General features: G+C 41.8%; 1 protein-coding gene across 1 annotated transcript; it reads right to left on the reverse strand.

Moving 5' to 3' along the window:
• Positions 1-1,990: 1,990 nt before the first annotated feature.
• On the reverse strand, positions 1,991-18,620 carry ube2g2 (ubiquitin-conjugating enzyme E2G 2 (UBC7 homolog, yeast)). The gene is made up of 6 exons (XM_085765519.1): positions 18,415-18,620; positions 15,383-15,418; positions 11,665-11,710; positions 6,767-6,885; positions 4,243-4,383; positions 1,991-2,739 (listed from the first exon to the last, which is right to left on the reverse strand). The coding sequence occupies exons 1-6, from the start codon at positions 18,455-18,457 to the stop codon at positions 2,627-2,629; spliced, it is 498 nt and encodes a 165-aa protein (XP_085621645.1). The 5' UTR covers positions 18,458-18,620; the 3' UTR covers positions 1,991-2,626.
• Between the last annotated feature and the right edge of the window lie 5,144 nt (positions 18,621-23,764).

The raw sequence follows: 23,764 nt of genomic DNA on the forward strand, positions 1-23,764 counted from the left end.
GTTGAACACACAAACCTGGAGGAGGTGGCCGCAATCGTACAAAATGAAATAGCTGGGTATGTCGTATCACAAGATACAATAAGACAATTGATCAAGTTGATTTACATTTGCACCACTTCAGAAAACCACCGTGACGCTCTAAAGACGTTCACACTCTGACCTGAAGGGAGATAGTCCAGAGCAGGGGTAGGCAACTATATTTGTCGAAGGGCCAGAATTTTTCTCAACAAACACCCCGAGGGCCGGACGGCCTAGATTGAAATTAAATTCACCTTTTTGCTTAATAATTTGGCTGTTTATATTTTATATTTTTATTTCTCTTGTGCACATCATTGTTATTTATCCACATCTTTGGTGTTTTGTATGATATAAAATTAAAAGTCTTGACATAGCCCATCATATCATCATTTACGTATCATGCTGGAGCTTTACACTGCTGGCTTGTATCCTGAGACGTGCCCTGTGATTTTCAGCCTAAATATGAAAGGAGGCTGATCATTAGGCTACAGGGCAGGTCCGTTTTCAAGTCATTGGTCCAGACATGTGCGTTTCCCTTCTATAACACATTCTACATCTCAGAGGCGACGTCTTTCACGGGCTTCATTCACCTTTCAAACGGGGCAGAGCTCAGTGGGAAACTTTAGGAGAGACACAGGCCGAAGGCACCGGGACACAACACCGGGGGAGAAGCAGGTCCGTGCAACCGCGTGCAACTGTGCGCCGCGGACATGCACGGAAAAACAACCGCGTTGCATCAAATATGCGCCGCTACGGCTTTTGAGTTGGGAGCGCACCTGACGCACGTCTACATTGAATGGGTTTGAGCGCACGCCAAAGACGAACGGCCCCCTGATGTACACACGGTTGGACCAAGGCCAAAATCACCCATAGCCTTTACAGACAGACAGGGAAAACCCTGCAGTCCAGCCGCTCCCCAAACATTTGTGCATGTTACCTGGGCGTTTCCTTATCCCAGTGCAGCGCCTCACAGGCACACACAGCAATGCGCAGGGACACGTGTTTCCGTGTCCCTGCGCATTGACTTACAGGCGCCTGTAGGCACAGAGACTGAGAAATACAGTACGTAAACTATTAGAACTCAGTCGCGGGCCACATTGGAAGGTTCGGCGGGCCACATTCGGCCCGCGGGCCGCCTGTTGCCGACCCCTGGTCCAGAGTTTACTGGAAACTACGTCATTGAGGAAATTTTTACTCTGGACTATCTCCTTTCAGGACACTTGGATTGCAGTGGACGAGCAGTGTGGAGGAATATTAAATGGTTGTTGTGTAGTTTTATGGACGTTTTTGTGTTGGGCCCTGTTACTCTCATCTAAAGTTTTGGTTGGACTAGGAACCGGCCTCCCGGGTCTCCAGATGCACTTTGAGGAATAAAAAACTACTCTGGAGTATTCATCAGCATGAGGGGGAGTCACTAGTGACTGAATTACATTTTTTTGTGAACTATTCCTTTAATATGCACTGTCGCTCTTCGCAGATGAAGCTTCTGACATGAAAATAAAGTTCTTTTGAATCTGAAATGAATCGATTAAAGACACAGAAACATTGAAACACGTCGACATGACCAGAAACTGAAACTGCAGAAGTTTTAATCTCTGGAAACTCTGAAAAATGTGTTTGTGATGCTGATCTGAGCTGTGAGCGTGTTGCTACGACGACAAGCGAACAGACGACTCTCTCTCCTGTCGCTCATCCTCCATTTTATTTTAATGAAACAACGACAAATTAAAATAAAACAAACGTCACAACAACAAAACGACTTCCAGCCTCGTTTCTTTTCTTTACAAGTGTTCAAGTCTCTGAGGGCAGAAGCCCCGCCCCCTCTGGCCCGGCCGTCCAATCACAGCTCAGCCCCGCCCCCTCTGGCCCGGCCGTCCAATCACAGCTCAGCCCTGCCCCCTCTGGCCCGGCCGTCCAATCACAGCTCAGCCCCGCCCCCTCTGGCCCGGCCGTCCAATCACAGCTCAGCCCCGCCCCCTCTGGCCCGGCCGTCCAATCACAGCTCAGCCCCGCCCCCTCTGGCCCGGCCGTCCAATCACAGCTCAGCTCCATCCACACTGGGAGTTTCTTTGTTTGTCTGTTTGTTTGTTTGTTTGTGGCTCGTTGAGCAGCTGCAGCCGGTCGTTGTTGTTGTTGTAAATGTGATGACATCATCGTCGTCGTCGTCGTCGTCGGCGACGTGGAGCTGATTGGTTCTGATTATTACTGATTTGAAATGAAACGTTGACTTGAATTATCGATGTCGATAAATAAACGCTGTGACGTCACCGGTCGTCCAGAGCGACGGCGTGCAGGCGTGGCGATGATGTCATCATGGAGGTGAGGTCACATGTCAAAACTTTTAACTTTTAATTAATTAATTAACGATTTAAACGTCCGATCGTCCATCAGTTCATTGATCTGTCCATCGGCAGCACTCCGTCCGTCCGTCTGTCTGTGTGTGTGTGTTGTTGGTTTCCATGGTGACGAGGAGGACGCTGCGAGGTCGCCACGGTGATGAAAAGGTACCAGAGGCATTTCTGAAACAGACAAACACAGACAGAGTCTCGTGGTGATGACATCATCCTCCTCCTCGTCCCGCGGTGATGACATCATCCTCCTGGTCTCCTTAGAGACCGAGCGACTTGCGTACGATCTTCTGGGCCAGTTTGTAGAACTGCTCTCGGTCCTCGCGCCACATCTTGGAGGCGTCGACGTTCGCGCCGCTCTCGTCGTTGGGCTCTGTGGAGGAGGAGTGACATCATAGGTACGTGTGTGCGGTTCCCTGTAAAGACTCAAACCCTAACATCAGGTCTCCGTTTCAAGCTGATCTGTTCTCTGTAACTTTTAACCACAGAAAATTTCACTGAACTAATAAAACCAATTAAATCTTTAAAGGGATAGTTCACCCAAAAATGAAATGTCACTCATTATCTCCTCCCCCTCATGTGGACTAAGGGCTGGGAGAAGTTTCAGAGTCCTCCGTGGCTTCTCTGAGTTACAGGGGGTCTCGGCGTAGCAGTGCATGTCCATATGACGGTTGCAAATGGATACCAACTGTCTTCGTAACAAAAAGACACACCAAAAAACATCCAGATACCTCCATGCTGCTCGTATGTAATGTCCCTCTTGTATTGAAGCCCCAACATGAGAAATTGTTCCGCCGGTCACAGGAAGAGCAGTGAACTGAGACACTGGGAGCTTCCGCTACAAACAAGTTTAAAATATAGACTTATTTAAATTTTTTCGGAACAATTTCTCATGTCGGGGCTTCAATACAAGACGGACATTACATACGAGCAGCATGGAGGTATTTGGATGTTTTTTGGTGTGTCTTTTTGGACAAAGAAAAGTGAGCTCCGTTCTCAACCATTATATGGACTATCCCTTTAAAGTTTGAATATCAAATTGTTCTTTTTGTAACATACATCCTGGATCTATCTCTCATTTATTTTGGCCTTGTGAATTTACGTATAAACTCTGGAGAGAGATGAACTCTTCTGTTGACAACAATATGCCATCAGGCTTGACTTTATACTACAATAACACCGTATTTGGTTGTTATGATTATGAGCAGGAAGAACGAGAATTCCGGTCATTTTTGACCCCTAAATCGTTGTCCTGATGGTCAGCCAGTGTTGGTTGGAGCAAAAAAAAGCGACTAAAATTGCTGCAGGCAAACCAGAGTATCACCATGGCTACCCGGCGCTAGGGATAGCGACAACGCTAACCCATGGGGGCAATTCTTTCAACCACAACAAACACTCAGAAAATAAACGGTCAGAGGTGATTCCAAAATTTTAGTACTAGTAAAGAAATCATCACAACAAGGACAAAGTGTTAGTCTCTGTGGCGGGGAGAGCAGGCGCTCTGTGATCGGATAGTAATGTCTTTCTGGGATGTTTCAGAGTTGGGCTATCTGAGGTGAGTGGCTACATGCAAAAACACAAAGTTTATACTGTTTCTCCTCTACACTATATGAGTTCAGTGGTGTCTCTAAGGATTCCAGTCATGTACCAGAGATATCTCATTGTTTTCTGAGTGTTTGTTGTGGTTGAAAGAATTGCCCCCATAGGTTAGCGTTGTGGCTATCGCTAGTTTTTTGCTCCGACCAACACTGGGTGACCATCAGGACAACGATTTAGGGGTCAAAAATGGCCGGAATTCTCCTTTAAATAAAGAGAAAAAGTTAAAAGAGCATAAAAACCAAAGTGTGTGTGTGTGTGTGTGAGGTGTGTGTGTTACCTGCCAGCATGCTGACCACAGACAGCAGGATCTTCTCGACGCTCTGGACTGGACTCCACCGCTCGGCGCTGCTCTCGTATCCCATCGGATCGTCGCCGGGAGCGTGAAGGATGGAGATGCAGACTCGACCGTCTGGGTAGACTGGAGGAGGGGGGTGGGGTAGAGGTTTTAGTTTTCAGTTAACTCTTTCCAAAACAAATACTCATTCAGGAAATCTGAGCTTTTTTTTTTTTCAGACTCTTATTCTGAAGTGCCAACATGGCACTGTGCCACCTAGACTATTGCTCTGTGGTTTGGGCGTCTGCTGCAAAGAAAAACTGAGCTCAAAAAGCTGCAGATCGCCCAAAGTAAGGCTGCACGGTTGGTATCGAGTTGTTCTACCCGATCAAATGTTAACTGCATGCATGATTCCCTCACCCAAGAACTAAGGCCATGTCACGATCTTTTATCTATAGAGCAATAACTCTGTGGAATAATCTACCTCACTACCTCTGTTGTATTGAAAGGAAACAGGTATTTAAAAAGAAATTGAAATTTTATTTTTCATGAGCTGTATACGAGTAAGAGTGGTCCCACTTTGCTGTCTAAGAAAAACTCTGTTTAAGATTGGTGGAAATGTTCAAATGTTTGCTTTAACTTTTTAACATTTAGGTTATTGTGATTGACTATAAATGTAAATGTATGATATGTTGTGTATATATGTATATGTTGTGTTGTTCCTTGTGGACCCCAGAGAGACTAGCTGGCTACTAAGGTACCAGCTAATGGGGATCCTTAATAAGCTATTATAAACAATTCTAAACTCTAGTTTTCAAAGTAAAAGCCCAGTGTGTGTTGTGAAGGTGTGTGTGTGTGAGACACGTGTAGCGGTGTGTCAGGTGAGGCAGCGATTATCAGTTCATCTGACCGTGATGTGATAACTACTTCCTGTCATGGAGGCCGGGACTCGAACCGCCGATCATCATGTGTTTTGTTTTGTTATGTTCGCCCGCTGCAGGACGAGGCGCTACAGTCGCAGCGGGAAGTTCAGCTGCAGGCCATGCTGGCGTGTGTGCGTGTGTGTGAGTGTGTGTGTGTGTGTGTGTGTGTGTGTGTGTGTGTGTGTGTGTGTGTGTGTGTGTGTGTGTGTGTGTGTGTGTGTGTGTGGCCTGTAATCAGACGGCCGGTGACATCACAGCTCAGACGCCTGTCCACTAATCACAGCGTTGCTAATGACAGCGACACGCCATCGACACGGCAACGACAGCGTGTTGCGACCGGTGGAGTCGGACGCAGCAGCGAGTCAGCAGCTTCCTGTCACATGACACAGCGACTCGGAGGAACCACATGTTTACATTTTATACAAGTTATTTAAAGCAGAAGTCAGGTGAATGTTTGTGTTAATCTAAGTCTTAAATAGTTGTATCTTCCGACAGCAATCACTTCTATAGAGTGTTTGGTCTGAAACACGGGTCTGTCAGTCACTCTGCTCTGCTCTGAGCCCAGGAGAAAACTTTCTGCATCCTACCAAACCTTTATCCATATGAGGCGAGAAAGCAACGGCATAAAGGGGCAGTCCTCTCTGTGTGTGCAGCCAAGGGATGCGCCTGAATGTGGTGACGTAGGGACGAGGGCGGGGACTGCTAAACTAAAACAGAATGAACTTCCAGATCTTCAGTGTCTGTTTCTTCCCCCCCTATGTGGACTTACAGTTATCTACTATCTATCTAACTTTGGTCTGAAGGATACTAACGACACCACAGTTATACGAGTGAGTAAACCACTGGATCTTATGACAGAAATCAGATCCAGGTTGTAAAAAACAGCACTGCTCCTTTAACCAGTGACCTACAGCCCAGGCGATCAGTGGGCAGAGCCTGTGAGTGGGACTCAGTGTAAATAAATTATGTTGCATTTGACCTTGTGAAAGGACCGGGGGTTCGGAAAAAAAACCACAGACGCACAAAATATTTGCAGGAAAAATACGAAACTTTAGGGGTGCACACTGAAATCGACTTGCAAAGTAAATTTTCACATTTCCTCTAATTTTCACTGTATTACTGATAAATTACTGATAAACGCAGAGACTATAATGTTTTAAATTCACATTCTATTGTATGAATAATAATAAACAAGTTATAGCCTACAGCTGAAACACGGAGTTATCAGTCCCCGCCCTCGTCCCTATGTCACCACATTCAGGCGCATCCCTTGGCTGCACACACAGAGAGGACTGCCCCTTTATGCCGTTCTCTCTCCTCATTGGATAAAGGTTGTAGGATACAAGGAAAGTTTATCTCCTGTCTCAGACCGAGCAGAGTGACTGACAGACCCGTGTTTCAGACCAAACACTCTATAGAAGTGATTGCTGTCGGAAGATACAACTATTTAAGACTTAGATTAACACAAACATTCACCTTACTTCTGCTTTAAGGTGTAGCGATGAGTCATCATAAAGGGGGCGGAGCCTGTGATGACTCATCATAAAGGGGGCGGAGCCTGTGATGACTCAGCGTAAAGGGGGCGGAGCCTGCAGAGAACTTACTGTTGGGGTGGAACATGTCGCAGGTGAACCTCATCTTGGGAGGACTGAGCGGGTAGTCGGACGGGAAGCTGAGGACGGCGGGAAACACTCCGCCTTCAAAACACGTGTCCTGAGGCCCCCTGCAGCGGAGACAGAGACACAGAGACACATCAGAACATCCTGGTACTTTAAACTGATGTGCACTTTATATCAAGAATCGATCAATATGTAGGACTGTCATTTTGGTTTTAGTAGTATTTCCTTACATAATACAATTATGTATTACTTTTTGTGCAATATCTACACACGTCTGCTTCTGCAACTGGGTGTAATGGGCATCGTGCAACACAACCTGGGACTGTAAGATGATGTGCACTCTAGGGTCTCGTGCTAGTACTCATCTGGGCACCTGGTGGAATGATGTTTTGTCAATATGTTGACCCCGATCCATCAAAATATGAGTCACCAGTGACCCTAAATTTCAAAGTTGAGATTTTGGTATCAATGGAAAGATTAGAAAATAAGCTTTAAAATGATACCCTCGTCCAAAGTCAGAGCTTACATATTGATTGGTTTTTGAGATGTGCCATTTGGAATTACGATCTTTCACTCTCTTATTCATTCTAGAATCTTGAGAAAAGTGCAGTAAAGCGTTTTTGCCGGTGACTCATTCTGGCGTCTGTTCCTGTACCCACGTGATTTACACACACCCTATACGGTCCCTTTGTTTTCATAGGAGACACAATTCAATGACCCTCGGAAAGCAGGAGAATCTCACAATTCATTATGCTGTTTACGCAGCTCGTCTCTGTCATGTAAACGGTTCAGAAGTTGTCCATGTTTTGTTGATTTTATGTAAAACATGTGCTAAAGCGTGTACGTTCGGGGTTAGCCTCGAATTGCTACGACTCTGTTAGCGGCCGATGCTAAACGCTCTGTTAAGCATCGATGCTACGCTCTGTTAGGCGCCGTATGCTAACGCCCTGTTAGGCGCCGAATGCAACGCATCTTGTTAGACATCGAGCTACGCACTGATTAGCGCCGGATTGCAAACGCTCAGTTAGACCGAATGTTACGCTCTGTTAGCCGCCGATGCTACGCTCTGTTAAGCATCGATGCTACTCGGATATAGCATCTGTTTCTGTACCCGTCCCTTTCTCGTCATAGAGGCACCATTCAATGACCGGCGGAAAAGCGGAGAATCACCGCGAATTCAGAAAGGCAGATTTACAGCTCGTCTCTATCCTGATACGGTTCAGAAAGATATTTCATGTTTTGCATCCGAATCAAACACCTCATTTTCAGAGGGTTTAAGTTGCAGGTCAACTTTAATCATCATTTTCGTGCCTTTTCTCGATTATCTGGACTGTGAAACTTTGGGAGATTGTTTTTGATGTCATTGCTTTGAAATTAGGGTAAAACATTTTTTTTGATTTTCTATCAGCTGATTATCTAAAAATAGAACGTTGCGACTTCCGACTCATTTTGATGGAACGGGTCACATATGTTCTTGATTGTCATAGTCGCCTTCTTGTCTTGTTGTGTTGTCTACATTATTGTGTGTAAATGTGTACTGTTACTGAACTGTTTTTATGTTTATGGGACTCAGGACAGAAACTAGCGCCTCGCTATCATCCAGAACATTTACGTGTTTATGTCCTTTAATGTGACCGTCCCATTCAGATAAACTAATAAAGTAAAGTGCGTTGCCAGGGGAACCAGAACCAGGACGGAGCTCAGTGTCGTCCCGCTGAGACATCAGTCACCCCCGGCGACGGCCCAGGGTAATGATGGGATGTGGTGTGGGTGATGATGTCACAGAGGAATGTGACTGAGCTGCTGTTTCAAATTGAAGGGCAGGAGAAGCCGTTGGCACGACGACAACAACAGGAGGCTCCGGTTACACCTAATGATGATGATGATGATGATGATGCTGCGTTCGCTGACATCACACACAGATCGCTCCCTTTGAAGCGCCGCGTTTCCTCCGGTTCTTCACGCTACACACTCTCATTATTCACTGCTCATGTGTTGGTTTAGAAAGAATGGTTACACTTTAATTTACAGGCCGTTAATTAGGTCATAACGTCTAGAAATAGTCTATAAATAACAATTAATTACATCATAATGTCTAGAAATAATCTATAAATAACATAACATCAATAAATAGTCTAGAAATAACAATTATGTAATAACGTCTAGAAATAGTCTATAAATAACAATTAATTACGTCATAAAGTCTGGAAATAATCTATAAATAACAATTAATTACGCCATAATGTCTAGAAATAATCTATAAATAACAATTAATTACATAATAAAGTCTAGAAATAATCTATAAATAACAATTAATTACATGATAATGTCTAGAAATAATCTATAAATAACAATTGCGTGATAACATCAAGAAATAATCTATAAATAACAATTAATTACGTCATAATCTCTAGAAATAATCTATAAATAACAATTAATTACGCCATAATGTCTAGAAATAATCTATAAATAACATAACATCAATAAATAGTCTAGAAATAACAATTATGTAATAATGTCTAGAAATAATCTATAAATAACAATTAATTACATGATAATGTCTAGAAATAATCTATAAATAACAATTAATTACATGATAATGTCTAGAAATAATCTATAAATAACAATTAATTACGCCATAATGTCTAGAAATAATCTATAAATAACATAATCCGTCATAATATCTCTAGAATAATCTATAAATAACAATTAATTACGCCATAATGTCTAGAAATAATCTATAAATAACATAACATCAATAAATAGTCTAGAAATAACAATTATGTAATAATGTCTAGAAATAATCTATAAATAACAATTAATTACATGATAATGTCTAGAAATAATCTATAAATAACAATTAATTACGTCATTATCTCTAGAAATAATCTATAAATAACAATTAATTATGTCATAAAGTCTAGAAATAATCTATAAATCACAATTAATTACGTGATAATGTCAATAAATAGTCTAGAAATAACAATTAATTACGTCATAATCTCTAGAAATAATCTATAAATCACAATTGCGCGATAACATCAAGAAATAATCTATAAATAACAATTAATTACGTTATAATGTCAAGAAATAGCCTAGAAATAATGGTCAATTTCATAGTAATATCGAGAAATACTGTATAGCCAAAAAATAATGATTGATTATGTAGAAATAGCCCATAAATAAATGATTGTAACTGACATTTGCAAGGACTTGGTGGAGAAAAATCCTGGCCCAAATCATGAAAAGCACGTGTAATCTTTTGTATTAATTAATTGTTATTTCTTGGTTATTTCTTGGCATTATGACGTAATTAACGGCCTGTAAATTAAAGTTCTTCATATTACTTCTAATTTACTCTACTTTATGATTAACTGTGAGTTTATCTCCGTCTCTGCTCCTCTGTGTGGAGTTTGGGTTTGTTCTATATTAAATATTTGGAAAAACTGTGTAGAAGATGTAAAATGTTGATGGGATAATAATGTTGTATCAGATCAATAAAACAGTTAATTATAAAAACAAACCCTACAGAACCAGAACCAACCGATAGGTGATCAACACGTATTAAAGTTCTTCTTCAACTCACTGGAACAGACACGAGTAAAGTGCTGCTGATGAGGAACAGCTGGAGAACACTGACACCTGCTGGTCGCCACGGCAACTGCAGCTGGTTCCACACTGTTATTGTCTATGGATATTCTCATTCATCCACCACTGTTATTATATATATATATATATATAATATAATATATATTTATTTATATTATATAAATAATATATATATATATATAGTAATTATACAAGTTATATAACACACAAGCTGCTTCTGGAAGAAATTAAGAGACCACTCCCAAAATGATCAGTTTCTCTGGTTTTTTGTTTTATCAACTACCGACAACATTTCTACCAAAACTGAAATAAAAATATTGTCATTTAGAGCTTTTATTGGCTGAAAATGACTAAACCTAGTCTAAATAAAATAAACAAAAAATATCCAAGTCCTTTTCAGACCTTGAATAATAATAAATAATGCAAAAGAAAACCGGTTCGTATTTATTTCCTCTAAACAACACAACAAGAATATTATACCTCAGGAAGAGGTTAGAACCGAGTTTTTGTGGGGATAAATGTCGATGTTTAATTCCCAGCAGTGGTTTTTATTTATAATCTTCCTATAAAACCAGATGTGGCTCAGGTGACGACCTCATCAGAGTCTCATTAGGGAGAATGAGTTGTGTTTGTGTTGGTGTTTAAAAAAGAAAAGAAAAGAACGACTGTCGCACATGTAGAAATGCTTTAAGAAACATTTGTGAAAGTGGTTGTTGTAGCTATTTAAAGTATTTAAACCACATTTTTTATTTGTTGCACACACATCAGTTTATGTTTTACACTAATTTTGACTACTGTAATTTTAGTTTTGTAAGAAGTTGTATTTGCGTCCATCACATTACCATGAATACCACGTCACTCGGGGGGGCGGGGCAAGTCAGTAACAATGTCGGACAGGTGGGATAGACTTTGGGGTTTACCAAATAGTTTTTTTTGACCACAAACTTTTGAATTTTACAACCTTTAAGTTTACCAATATTCGTTCGATTGGATGGTTTTGTCGTTACCTTTTGGAACTTGTGATCATTATGAACTCAACTTTTTCTATGTTTTTGCTTGCTTGGAAAACAAACATCTAAAAGAAGTACCACGCGGTGATTTTTGTTTAGAGGTGCGTTCAAACGCCACAGACCGTCCCTGTCCACGGCAGGATATGCCGGTACAGTGCTTTCTTGTTTTTTTCCAGAGCTGTATATGCAGAACCTCCATGCAGCTGAAGGAAGTCTCCAGATTAAAAACAACGTGCAGAGACTCGGTTCGGGGTCGGTACTCACATGATGAGCGCCTCCCACTCGAAGAAGTTCTCCTCGTTGGCCGGACCTGCAGGAGAACAGACTGATCAGGGCGGATCGATGAAGGCGTACTGATTGATTGATCGATCGATCAGCAACAGTGACAGGACGACGGTGGAGGGAACTGGGACCGACAGCTGAGTCCAGTTTATTTACGTCCTGTCCATGTGTGAACTCAGGTTGGAAACACTGATAACATCATGAATTCTTTTATTATATAAAAATATATAATTAAAGTATATTTATAAAAAAATTATATTATTATTATTAAAATAAATCACTAAAATACTATAGGGAATATACCATACATACAGCTCTGGAAAAAAAATAAGAGACCACTCCCAAAATGATCAGTTTCTCTGGTTTTATTATTTATAGGTATGTGTTCGAGTAAAATTCAATTTTTTGTTTTATTCTATCAACTACCGACAACATTTCTACCAAAATTGAAAAAGTAATATTGTCCTTTAGAGCTTTTATTGGCTAATGACTAAACTAGTCTAAATAACAGAAATATCAAGTCTTTTCAGACCTTGAATAATAATAATGCAAAGAAAACATGTTCATATTTATTCCTAAACAACACAGCAAGAATATTTTAACTCAGGAAAAGAAAAGAATGAGTCATACACGTAGAGATGCTTTTAAGAAACATTTTGTGAAAGTGGAGTCTTGTTTGTTTCGGGAAAAAAAATGTTTCTTAAAAGCATCTCTACATAACCCGTTTCGCAAAAATTTCCGACATTCTTGAGGAGACATACCCGCAATGCATTGTTGGGTACGGCACCGATGCACTCCAGGATTAGAAAGCCGTCCAAACAACACCGCAGCACCGTGCCTACCGCTGCTCTGACAGACGGTTCCACGGCCGCAGTGTACACAGAAGGATAACTATATTAAATATGACGGATAAGTCATAAATTGTAAACGGAATCAAAATAAAACTAGTGAAACAAGTAAAATTCAACTTGGAGCTCGAGCGTTTAATAAGAAAACTGCAGAGCGCATATTTGCAACAGGCTACTTATTTTTGCATGACCAAACACCAGACTCATTTATGCACATGAACAAGGAGGTCACTAGCCGGAACACTGGAGAGAAAAGCTACATTTAAACCCTCCGTTCCGACAAATCTTTTATTTGACCCCAACAGACTAATAACTACGACAGCTTGTCTGTGTTAACCAACGACACAGGAACTGATCAGAAGCTTTCTATTAGTCCAGCACTACCTGTCACGCTCCCGTGGTGGTGTTGTGTCTCTGTGTCAGTGTGCACCTGCAGGGCGATGGAGGGTGAGCGAGCTGGAGGAGCCGCTGACTGGACAGGTGAGGACGCTGTTATACACAATAATTAAAAAAAACTATTAAGGGATGTTAACATGTACTAAAAATAAGTACACGTTGTAAAACTGTGCAAATTGCTTTCCGGTTTAAAACGTGTACAAAGCGGTCGGTTGCCGCCCCCCCTCCTGACACATCAGTAACCTGTGGTTCGTAATCCCCCCAAACTGGCCGGTAAGCCGCTGTAGATATGACGAATCCCGGGTGTATTTTAGTTCTCACCATCCCCTTGTATAGTATGACCAAATAGTAATAGGCTATGTGTTATACCAGCGGCCTCACTGTCAAACAGCGGCTCCTCCTGCTCCGCTACACAGACACACAGAGATCGTGACAGTTGTGGCTGGAACCTAATATAAGCTCTGAACAAGGAGGTGTCAACATCTAACACGTGTAAAACAGGAACACGGTATAACAAATCATAAAACCGTTTAAGAAAAATCAATATCGTATACAACGTCCCCCCCCCCCCCTCCTCCCTCAGATCATTTCTCACCAATATATATTTTTAGGGGGTGATAATGTTGCCTGAAACTGCGTGGTCAATTTCCCCTCACTTTATCCTGCGCGTAGCACTACCGGTCTCTTTCCAGCTGTCCCTTCAGAATAAAGGGCCGAGGGGGGAAAGGAAAAAACAACAACATACACCGACTCCTCCGGCCTGCGAAAGGAAGCTCAACATAAGCCGCCTTTGTGTTCAATGTTCCAGCTTAAACAAAACCTCAAGCCCCGGACCGAGTTAAACACGGTACTGAAAAGCTGGTCATCAACTTGCTGCAGGACAGCACACCTCATCAGCTGAGGCAGCGTATTCCCTCAGGCTGAACATCTGCAGGCGGAGTACGCTCAGAGAGAAAGTGCAACAGCAGCGGTATCAGCTGAACTCTCCTTCCTCCGTACAAAACGCCCAGACAGAGGCGGCCGCCTCAAATAATTTATAATTCAGAAAAAACCCTGGTTAAGTAAATGTTTTCGATGCGAACCTGTCCGGTTCGAGCCCGGTCCGATGACAGAGCAAGGGCAGAAGCCGGTTAGCCAGTTGGGGCCGTACATTTATTCAGAAAAAAGGTGTAGGCTATTGTGCAGATTAACACTTTGGTAAATGAATGCTGCTCTCAATCCGACCCTATCCTTCTGTTCTGACTACTTTTTGAACAGTAACAACAACAGAGATTATATTATAGGATTTTTTTCTGTGCTGAGCATAAGGAATTGTTTTGGAAATTAATAATAAATAGCCTTTGTTAGACACAAAAAAAGTGCTAAAACGTTGACACCTCCTACTCTGAGCAAAGCGTCCTGATGTCGAGGTAACCACAGACAAAGCTGTTGTATTTATTGCCTGATGTCAATAAAGATTATGTCGGGGGCTTGAAAGTAGTTTTAATTCCAGTGTTCCTGCCATGTGACCTCCTTTGTTATGTGCATAATGGTTCTGGTAGTGCTGGTCATTGCAAAAAATAAGTATCCCTGTCGCAAAATATGACGCCAGTTCTTATAAACGCATCGTGCTCAAGTTGATTTACTAGTTTCATCACTAGTTTTATATTTGAATTCCGTTTACATTTATTACTAACCGTCATATTACTAAAGTTATCTTCTGTGTCCATATGCGGGCCCAGTGGGCCCCCCGTCTTCGTTCAGAGCCTGCGGAGGCACGGTGCTGCTTGCGGTGTTTGTTTGGACGCCTTTTCAATCCCAGAGTGCATCGGTTCATACCCACCAATGCATTTGCGGGATGTCCAATGATGGCAAGTATTTGCAGTTAAACGGGTTAAGTATGACAGTCATTTCTTGTTCTTTTCTTTTTTAAAACCACCACACACAAACACAACATCATTCATCACCGCTGAACCCACCAATCTGGTTTATATAGGAAGATTATAAATAAAAACACTGCCGGGATTAAACATCGACATTATCCCACAATAACTGGTTTATAAACTCTTCCTGAGTTAAAATATTCTTGCTGTGTTGTTTAGGAATATATATGTTTTCTTTGCATTATTATTATTATTCAAGGTCTGAAAAGACTTGATATTTTTGTTATTTAGACTAGTTTAGTCATTAGCCAATAAAAGCTCTAAATTAAAATATTTTTATTTACATATTGGGAGAAATGTTGTTGGTAGTTGATAGAATAAAACATTTTTTTATTTTTCATTTATTTTACTCGAACACATACCTATAAATAGTAAAACCAGAGAAACTGATCATTTTGGGAGTGGTCTCTTATGTTTTTTCCAGAGCTGTATATTTTTTTCCACAATCAAACCAAACTTTGTGTAAACGTAGGAAGTTGATTATGAAGCTGATCCCAGGTCAGTTTCACTCATGTTCATGTGTCTCGGTCTCACCTGCAACGATCCCCTCGGGTGGGTTCAGGGTCAGCTCTGAAACACACACACACACACACACACACACACACACACACACACAATGAAACACACACAACCGGTTAAGCAAACAATTAAAACCAATTCAATCGTTCAACTTCTTTCTGATAATCTAATCATCAGTTTGAGTATTTTTTTAAGGAAAGAAACTCCAGATTCTCTGATTTCAGCTTCTTCAATGTGAATATTTCTGGTTTCTTTGTTCCTTTATGACAATAAACTGAGTCTCTCTTTGGTTTGTGGACAAAACAAGACATTTGAGGACGATGTCGTCTGGTGGTTTGAGAAACACTGATTGATGTTATTAGACATTTTATTGACCACACAACTAATTGATTAATCATTTAAATAATAGACAGATTAACCGATAATGAAAAATAGTCGTTAGTTGAAGCTCTAAATAAAGTCCTGGTGGTCCTCACCCTTCGGTAGGAGGTGAACACAAACAATAACATGTCCAAACACAACAACTACATCATTTTTAAATTATGTTTCGGGCCTTTTGCACTTTGTATTATATCATTTTTAAATCATGTATTGCACTCAAACTATGAAGCACAGGATTTTACCTATGTTAAGGTTGCTGCCTTAAGGCCCTTTCACAAAAAACCGGAGAACGGTATTTTGTCTGTGAGCGAAAAAATTCGCGAGCTTCAATATTTTTTATCGAACCCGGTTTTCATCACGGGTCCTTTTCACACCATACCACGTGAATGTGTCGCGGCGAAAAATGCGCACAATTTTTTTTTTCGGAAGCGCCGAGGTCGATTTTTTCTGAGCTTATCGCCCGGCGAAATAAACGCATCAACCACTCATGTGGCGTGAAAAGGAGGTAAAAGGCAACCACAGTCACACCCCCCACGTCAGAACAACACACAGCTGTTTTTCCCCATAACAGACGGTGGCCCGCACAGGTCCTCGGGCCGCCACCAAGGGGGCAGTTGTCGGCCTTGGAGAAGTGAAAGCACACTTCGTTCAGCGTTCAAAAAGCTGCAATCCCCCCGGGCTGTTCCGCTGTGGCTGGCTCCAGAAGGGAGCCAACTCCAATTGGAGCCCCATGTTAAAATAGCCGATTTTAAATCGCTTAAAAAAAACATATTACAAGCCTTGGTACATATTCATTTTTTTGGTTCTCAACCGGATTAGTTTCTACCCACGCACCACACTCTGAGGGGGGTGAATTTTTTTTAAACTCTAACCGTATTACTGTTATTAGGTTTTAAAGATCTGGCCAATTAGGTGGCGCAGAAAACCGTTGAGTGGAAAGGTCCGGAAGGACCGCTTGCTAACGAGGCCCCAGGAGGGCGGGCTCTCGGCCGGCCAACGGCCAGCATCCGCTTCAAATAATAGGCAGTTAGAATCCAACAAATGGCGCCGGCTCAAACCCCCGTAGAAGAGACACAAAACATTACAGACTCCCCCAAACCAATGGGTGACGTCACGGACGCTAACGACCAATTCGTCTTTGTACAGTCAATGGTCCGCCACAGTCCTGCTCACAGGAAAAAGAAGGTTGTTTGCTTTCACCGTCTGTTGCTCTCATCCCTGCCAGTCAGCCCCTCCACCTGCCGTTCACTCTCTGGGCACGTACAACACACACACAGATTACACACGCAGACACACGCACACACACACACGGAACATGCTGGGCGCATGGACCACGTGCTTGGGTCGCTAATTATCAAACAAAAAATAACCTGTGTCTCGGAGGAAGAGAGGAAGAGATGAGGAGGAGAAGGATGAGGCAGGAGGAGAGGAAGAGGAGGAAGGAGAAGAGAGGAAGGAGGGAGGAGTAGGGAGGTAAGAGGAAGAGAAGGAAGGAAGAGGAAGAGGTGGGTAAAGTTGGTAAAGAGGAGAAATAGCAATAGAGTGTGGTCCCATAGGACCACGTGATCAGAATATTGATCAGATGATCAGAACAGTGAGCTTGCTAGCTGTGTTGAGTGAAGTTGGGTAAGCAAACGACGAGTGGCATAACGTAGTGAAATACATGAGGGATAATTATAAGAGTATTAGAAAATGACGTGGAGGCGAAGAAGAAACCTCCGTCGCAAAGCGGAAACTTTGGAATTTAATTGTCGCATCGACGCATATACGTGCGTCGCCGCCGGTGTGAATGGTTTTGATGCGAAATATTTGGCCGCGAATATTTCGCAATTTCGTGTCGTTTATTCGTTACGTCCGCGGTGTGAAAGGGCCTTTAGTGTATATTCTATTGTTTTAGACATTGTAGGATATATATTCCTCTTTGTATTCTATTTATTTTCCTTCTGTATGAATAAAGTTCCATCTATCTATCTATCTATCTATCTATCTATCTATCTATCTATCTATCTATCTATCTATCTATCTATCTATCTATCAGCTGATCGGATTATAACTCCATGGTGATTATTGATCAGCTGATCAGACTTGCCACATTATGACTCTTTTATATATATAAATGACTCGTTGTTTCTTGAGTTTGTTGGAGAAATTACGTAGATTTAAAGCGAGTTTTCATCATTAAACCACAGTAAATTCACCTCAGTGAAATTAAACAAACACTTTTATGTAACGTTTCCTCTTTATATTCTATTTATTTTCCTTCTGTATGAATAAAGTTCTATCTATCTATCTATCTATCTATCTATCTATCTATCTATCTATCTATCTATCTATCTATCTATCTATCTATCAGCTGATCGGATAACAACTCCATGGTGGTTATCGATCAGCTGATCGGACTCGTCACGTTATGACTTCGTTGTTTCTTGAGTTTGTTGGAGAAATGACGCAGATTTAACGCGACAGCTCTTTAGTTTTCATCGTTTAACAACAACACAGTAACGGCACAGTAAATCCACCTCGGTGAAGTTAAACAAACACTTTTATGTATAAATCACGTGTTGTTTTTTTTGTTTTTGTTTTAAATAAAGTTTGTTGCAGTAACGGTGCAGCTGTTAGCCTAGCCTGTTAGCCTGTTAGCTTAGCCTCAGGCCGCCGTTACTCACGTTTATACTCCGCCATCAGCCTCTTGAGCGCGGTGCCGGCCATGCTGCTGCTCCAGTCGGACCGGAGCTCCGTGAAGTTACAACCTGCTCCGGTAAAACACGGCTGTTGTTGCTGTTTTCCTGCTCCGCTGCTAAACTGTTGTGACAGAAGCTGCTACGGACTCTACTGCGCATGCTCAGTTCTTCCGGTTCTACTTCCGGTTCTTCGTCGTCGTGGTGACGTAGACCGGAAGCTGCCACAGCCTCGCTGCCGCCGCCTGCTGGCCCTAAACTACAAAACTACAAAACTACAGAAATGAAACTAACAGATATCACCGTGAAGAAAGATTATACACTGTTGTTTATGGAAAAATAAATCCCCGTCAATAATCTGTTTTAAAAATGAACTAAACAAATATTTTAGTTCCTTAAAGGGACAACGAGGAGTTTCTATTTGGTTATAAAAAAGTCTCATATTAATGTGCATGAATCTACGCTACCCACACTTGTTAATGGGCCCATTTTCGATAAATACAGGGGTTAAAGTAATCCGTCGCCACGACGGATTTCCGTCAGTGAGAAAAAATTAGGGGAGAAAAAAAAGGCTACACATGTTTTTGTTGTGGTTTACTAATGCTGCTCTCAACCAATAAAACTAGCCAGGACCGTTGTAACCTAGCTCTGACCTAGTGGTTCTCAACGGGGAGGTGGGGGGGGCGGCGCGAGCACAGGAGGGGAGGGTGGGGGTCGGCTCCCGGTCGGTAATTTCTCCCGCTAATCAGTGAAGTAGAAAAGTAAGAGTGTGGGGGATATTTTTCGCACTATCTGGCAACCCTGGCCTGCCTGCACGTATGAGCCCGGTGACATGACTGTCACTCGCTGGAGGCAGATACCGGTCTATACCGGTCTATACCGATACGTAGTAGCGTTGGGTCTCCTGGTTTAAAATACAAGGCAAAAATGACGACAATAATGCAAACCGGACAAAGGAACGTTGTGTCTATCGTTATTTTGTTATTATTAGTGGTGGTGGAAATGCTGGGCGAGCCGACCAGCGTTTCTTTACTTCTCGGTTTCGTGGCGAGTCATAACGCCGGCGAATCGCCGCCGCCGAATCTCCGTTTATGGTGGGAACTATGACGGTATGTGATCGTCTTCCAACCTCTGATTTTAATTCTTGATGAATGAAAACATGAGTCTGTCTTGCGCCGCTCAAAGAATTTCACGGTGCGGAGGCTCATAAATGTAGCCTCGTAAACCCGCCTCTCCCGGAACTGCATTTCATTTCATTCTGAGGGAGAGTCTGGCCTCATCCCCCCTCTAAGCGTCTGGGGTGGGCGGGAGCTGGGCGGGAGTAGTAGCGTTGACAGACAACCCCATTCAGCCAATCAGCAAGTTGGTGTAGTGACGGGGCTTTGCACCAGTCGGTCTCTGATTGGCCAACGTGCTGTGTCAATCACAGCGGGCGACGCTGATTGGCTCGGCCTTCTGAGGGTTTCAGTCCAAACGCTTAGAATGGGGATGAGGCCAGACTCTCCCTCAGAATGAAATGAAATGCAGTTCCGGGAGAGGCTGGTTTACGAGGCTATCACAAATGTAGTGAGAAAACACTTCGCTTTTCCAAAACTCCTTGTTGTCCCTTTAAATTTACTGGCAGATGGAAATGAAAAGAATAATGGTATGATGGAAATTGCAATACGATGTAATTTGTTTATTTGTGAAGAGTCCCAATAAGTACAATGCCTTCTTTTATTTTATGTTTTTTTTTTTTTTTTCACACATTTAAAATAGCTATTTACTTATTCAGTACTAAGCCTTGTAGATTTAATTTTCTATTTTTATTGTAAGAAAAGTAATGTCTTAGAAAAAAAAGAAAAAAGAATGCAACAGTTTCCTGTTTGAAAATGTATGTACATTTTGAACACAATAAAGTTTGAGAAAAAAAAAAAAACATGAAGAAAGATTTAAAGCTGTACAGAAAAGAAAATTGAATTTGAGTCCACTGTGGGTCCTAACATTAGTGTAATAACTCATTTATCAGACGATGGAGCCCAAACTTTGTGCAAAATTCTATTTTTGATCTCAGCCTGTGTTCACTCTCTTTTCGGCAGAAGATATTTCCTGAGAGCGCACAGCTCACCAACTGAGAACTCCCGGTAGGGAATATACGCTCTTCAAACCAGAAATTCACCACAATTCCTCTGGTACAGACTGTTAACATGTTGTTCGTTCGTCAGGGAGAAACGTTGTGTGAAGATTCAGCTGGAATGGAACGCCTCAGGCCTTAGCTCCGGTAAGAAATGCTAATGCAGCCAGGCGCCATGTTGGCTGTGTTGACTCCTTGAAGTGATCGTATTGCTCTTTATCCATGAATAAAAACCAATCGGAGCTGTGATACTGATACAGATCATTTTAAGTTGTGATGAATGAGTGTAAAAAGATCGCTAATTACGTTAGCATCGAGCTAATCGCGCTAGTCGCGAGCTAATCGCGCTAGCCGCGAGCTAATTTTGCATTGTCATGCTAATGTTTATTTACACCAAAGACGGTTTATAAACCAAGACCTTTCATGACGAGTCAGCTTCCTGTATGCATGTCACGTGGGCTTCTGCACGGCCACGCCCCTTTAGGGAGACCAGAGGCAGCTTGGAGTGTATTGATTCCTATGGGACAATTTAATGTGAACACCGATTATGGTCGGGTCTTTCTCCCCACGGTCACTGAAGCAAATGTTGGACTCATTTTTCACAAGCCACATCTCTTCTGAACAGTTTGACACCAAAATGGTAATTTTCAGACGGAGAGATCCGGAGAAAATCCACTTTGTTCCAGACCTGTCTCTGTCTCTACGACACACTCTCGCGAATTGGCTCAGATCTCCTAGGCAACGTCAAACAAACGGCCGTGAACTCCCGTGAAAATGATTTAAATTATTTTCGTCATGCTAAATATTACTGTTAGTAGTGTAAATATTTAATGTTATCATAAGAAAATATAAATATCTCACTTTCATCTACCTACAGATTGTATAAATCCACACACACGTTCACAGACGAGGTGGGGGGGCGGTTGGCCACGGCCACTTAGAGAGACAGGAAGTGAAACCATTTCATATCATTGGAGCAGCCGCTCATGGAGTATCTTTCCATTTATTGAATATCTTTGTTTACACTATGCAGCTACTTTGGTTAAGCTAGCTGCAGTTCTAGCACTGTAAGCAGAGCAGTAACAGTGCTTTACACCATTAAAGGTGCATTATACTTAGTTGTTTGAGTTAAAATGTTATTCTATTGAGGGAGTATTTGCTCTTTTGACTAATTATATGTCAGATATGTGTCATGGTTAAAATATGTTTGAAATGAATACATAAGGGCTGTGTAGTTCATCTTAACAATTAAAGAATGTGAATATATATGTCTAATTAAAAATATGTTATATTTACAGTGCAGTTAAAAAGCATAAATAGATTTAAGATGTTAAAAATATAAATAGTAAGTTTTAAATACATTTTATGATCTCATTTACATGTTTATGTGAATGTTGTGCATTTAGAGTACATGATTTAGCTCATTGGCACTAAAAATATCTTGTGTGGTGTGATGTGATTCTATTCGTTTTATAATGATTAGACTGTTGTATATCTTTCATAGTTGATATACTTAAATAGAACATTTGAATGATAGTAATGAGTTGAGATTGATAGAGAGAAAAATATTCTGACTCTTGCATTCTGCACTGTGTGCATAGATTGTTTGTTTTGCCCAGACTGACTCGATTGGGACCTGAACTTGATGTTCAGTGGCGAGCCAGTTAAAGTGAAAGTTGACTGTGGAGGAACCAGCAACGCGGTGTGGCCAGCTGCAGGATCCCTCTGCAGAACACAGCATCGTCAATCTCCTTCTCCATTCACAGACAGATAAGGTTGACACTCAAAAAAATCTCCCCGGGTAGTTCAGACGCAGACATTACAACACCACACACACTCAAATGAAATGCACCTGTGACTGTGACAGGTCTGTAGCTACGCCTTGACCACATGTCAGCTGATCAGCTGTAGTAGAGGAAACTCCGCTGTTCTCAGCTCCACCGTGACAAGCGCTTTTTTTTTTTTTTTTTCAATTAAGCTCCGGTAGCGACCGGCTAATATACGGGAGGATACTGTAAACCAGCGTGGATCCGCTGTATTTATCAAAGCGTCACTGTGCTGAAGCAGCGGGTCTGTTTGAGCTGCGTTCATGAAGTTAGAGGCTACTTTCAAACTCTTCAGGCAGCTCAGTTATCAGTGTCTGCAGCTTTTTGACTCATTACTCACTGGTCTTGGTGTTTTAGCGACCGTGCTACATGGCTGAGTCCAGTATTATAGCCTACATGGTCTCTTTTTACCTCCGACGTCTGTCGGCTTTGTTTACATTTCACAGAACAACTCCCATTGAAAACGATCGATTAACTGCAGTTAATTTAATTTAATCAATTAAATTTTTCTTCTTATGAAACGTGGACGGGCGGGCCAGTGATTTGTGTGGGCGGCACTGGCCCGGCCAGGCACACTCCTGCCTACGCGCCTGCTCCAAAATGTCCATTTTTGACACAACTTGGAACCACCTGCCACTAAACCATTGTTTAATCTTTATTTTCCACACAATTTGCATAAACTAACTGAAAAAGAATCAACCGGGACTAAATAACAAGTCCTTTCTAGGCCCTCTGTGTCCCTCTGTGCTTTACACAGAGCACTGAGAGCAGCTTATTTGGGTGCAGTTACGCCTGGCTCTATCTCTGCAGCGGATTGGTTGATTGACAGCTCATTCGAACCGTTAGAGCCAATAGAATGAGGCTATACCCACGTTGATGTGATCGACAGTACTGGCAGCCAATCAGAATCAGCCAAATCCTGAAATATGTGATGCGCAGGCTGTTGTGTGCGGCACTCACAAAGGTAATCCTAACTCATAAAACAAACTTTTCACGGCAAAACAAGGTAAGGTACAAAAGGTAAGAGGAAATGTACAACCGTGTAGCCGTGGGTGCTATGTAACGTTTCAATCTTTATAGTCGGCTCTTTCATAATAGCGGTAGCTGATGTGTTGGTAAACACACCAGCTTTTATTTGTAACGCCATTTATTTATTTGTAACGCCGTTTATTCATGACTCTGTTTATTTATTTGTAACGCCGTTTATTCATAACGCCGTTTATTTATTCGTAACACTGTTTATTCATAACGCCGTTTATTCATAACGCCGTTTATTTATTCGTAACACTGTTTATTCATAACGCCGTTTATTCATAACGCCATTTATTTATTTGTAACGCCGATTATTCATAACGCTGTTTATTCATAACACCGTTTATTTATCTGTAACGCCATTTAT

The sequence above is a fragment of the Trachurus japonicus genome, chromosome 21 (assembly GCF_045865225.1).
Source record: "Trachurus japonicus isolate A0001 chromosome 21, Traja_1.0".
NCBI lineage: Eukaryota > Metazoa > Chordata > Actinopteri > Carangiformes > Carangidae > Trachurus > Trachurus japonicus.

Excerpts from the sequence above, each read along its gene's own strand:
- ube2g2 (XM_085765519.1), bottom strand. The coding sequence starts at position 18,457 with ATGGCCGGCACCGCGCTCAAGAGGCTGATGGCGGAGTATAAAC. Across the intron at positions 11,711-15,382 it reads ACCCGAGGGGATCGTTGCAG|GTCCGGCCAACGAGGAGAAC; the intron begins GTGAGACCGAGA and ends GTTCTCCTGCAG. Across the intron at positions 6,886-11,664 it reads GAGTGGGAGGCGCTCATCAT|GGGGCCTCAGGACACGTGTT; the intron begins GTGAGTACCGAC and ends TCTCCGCTGCAG.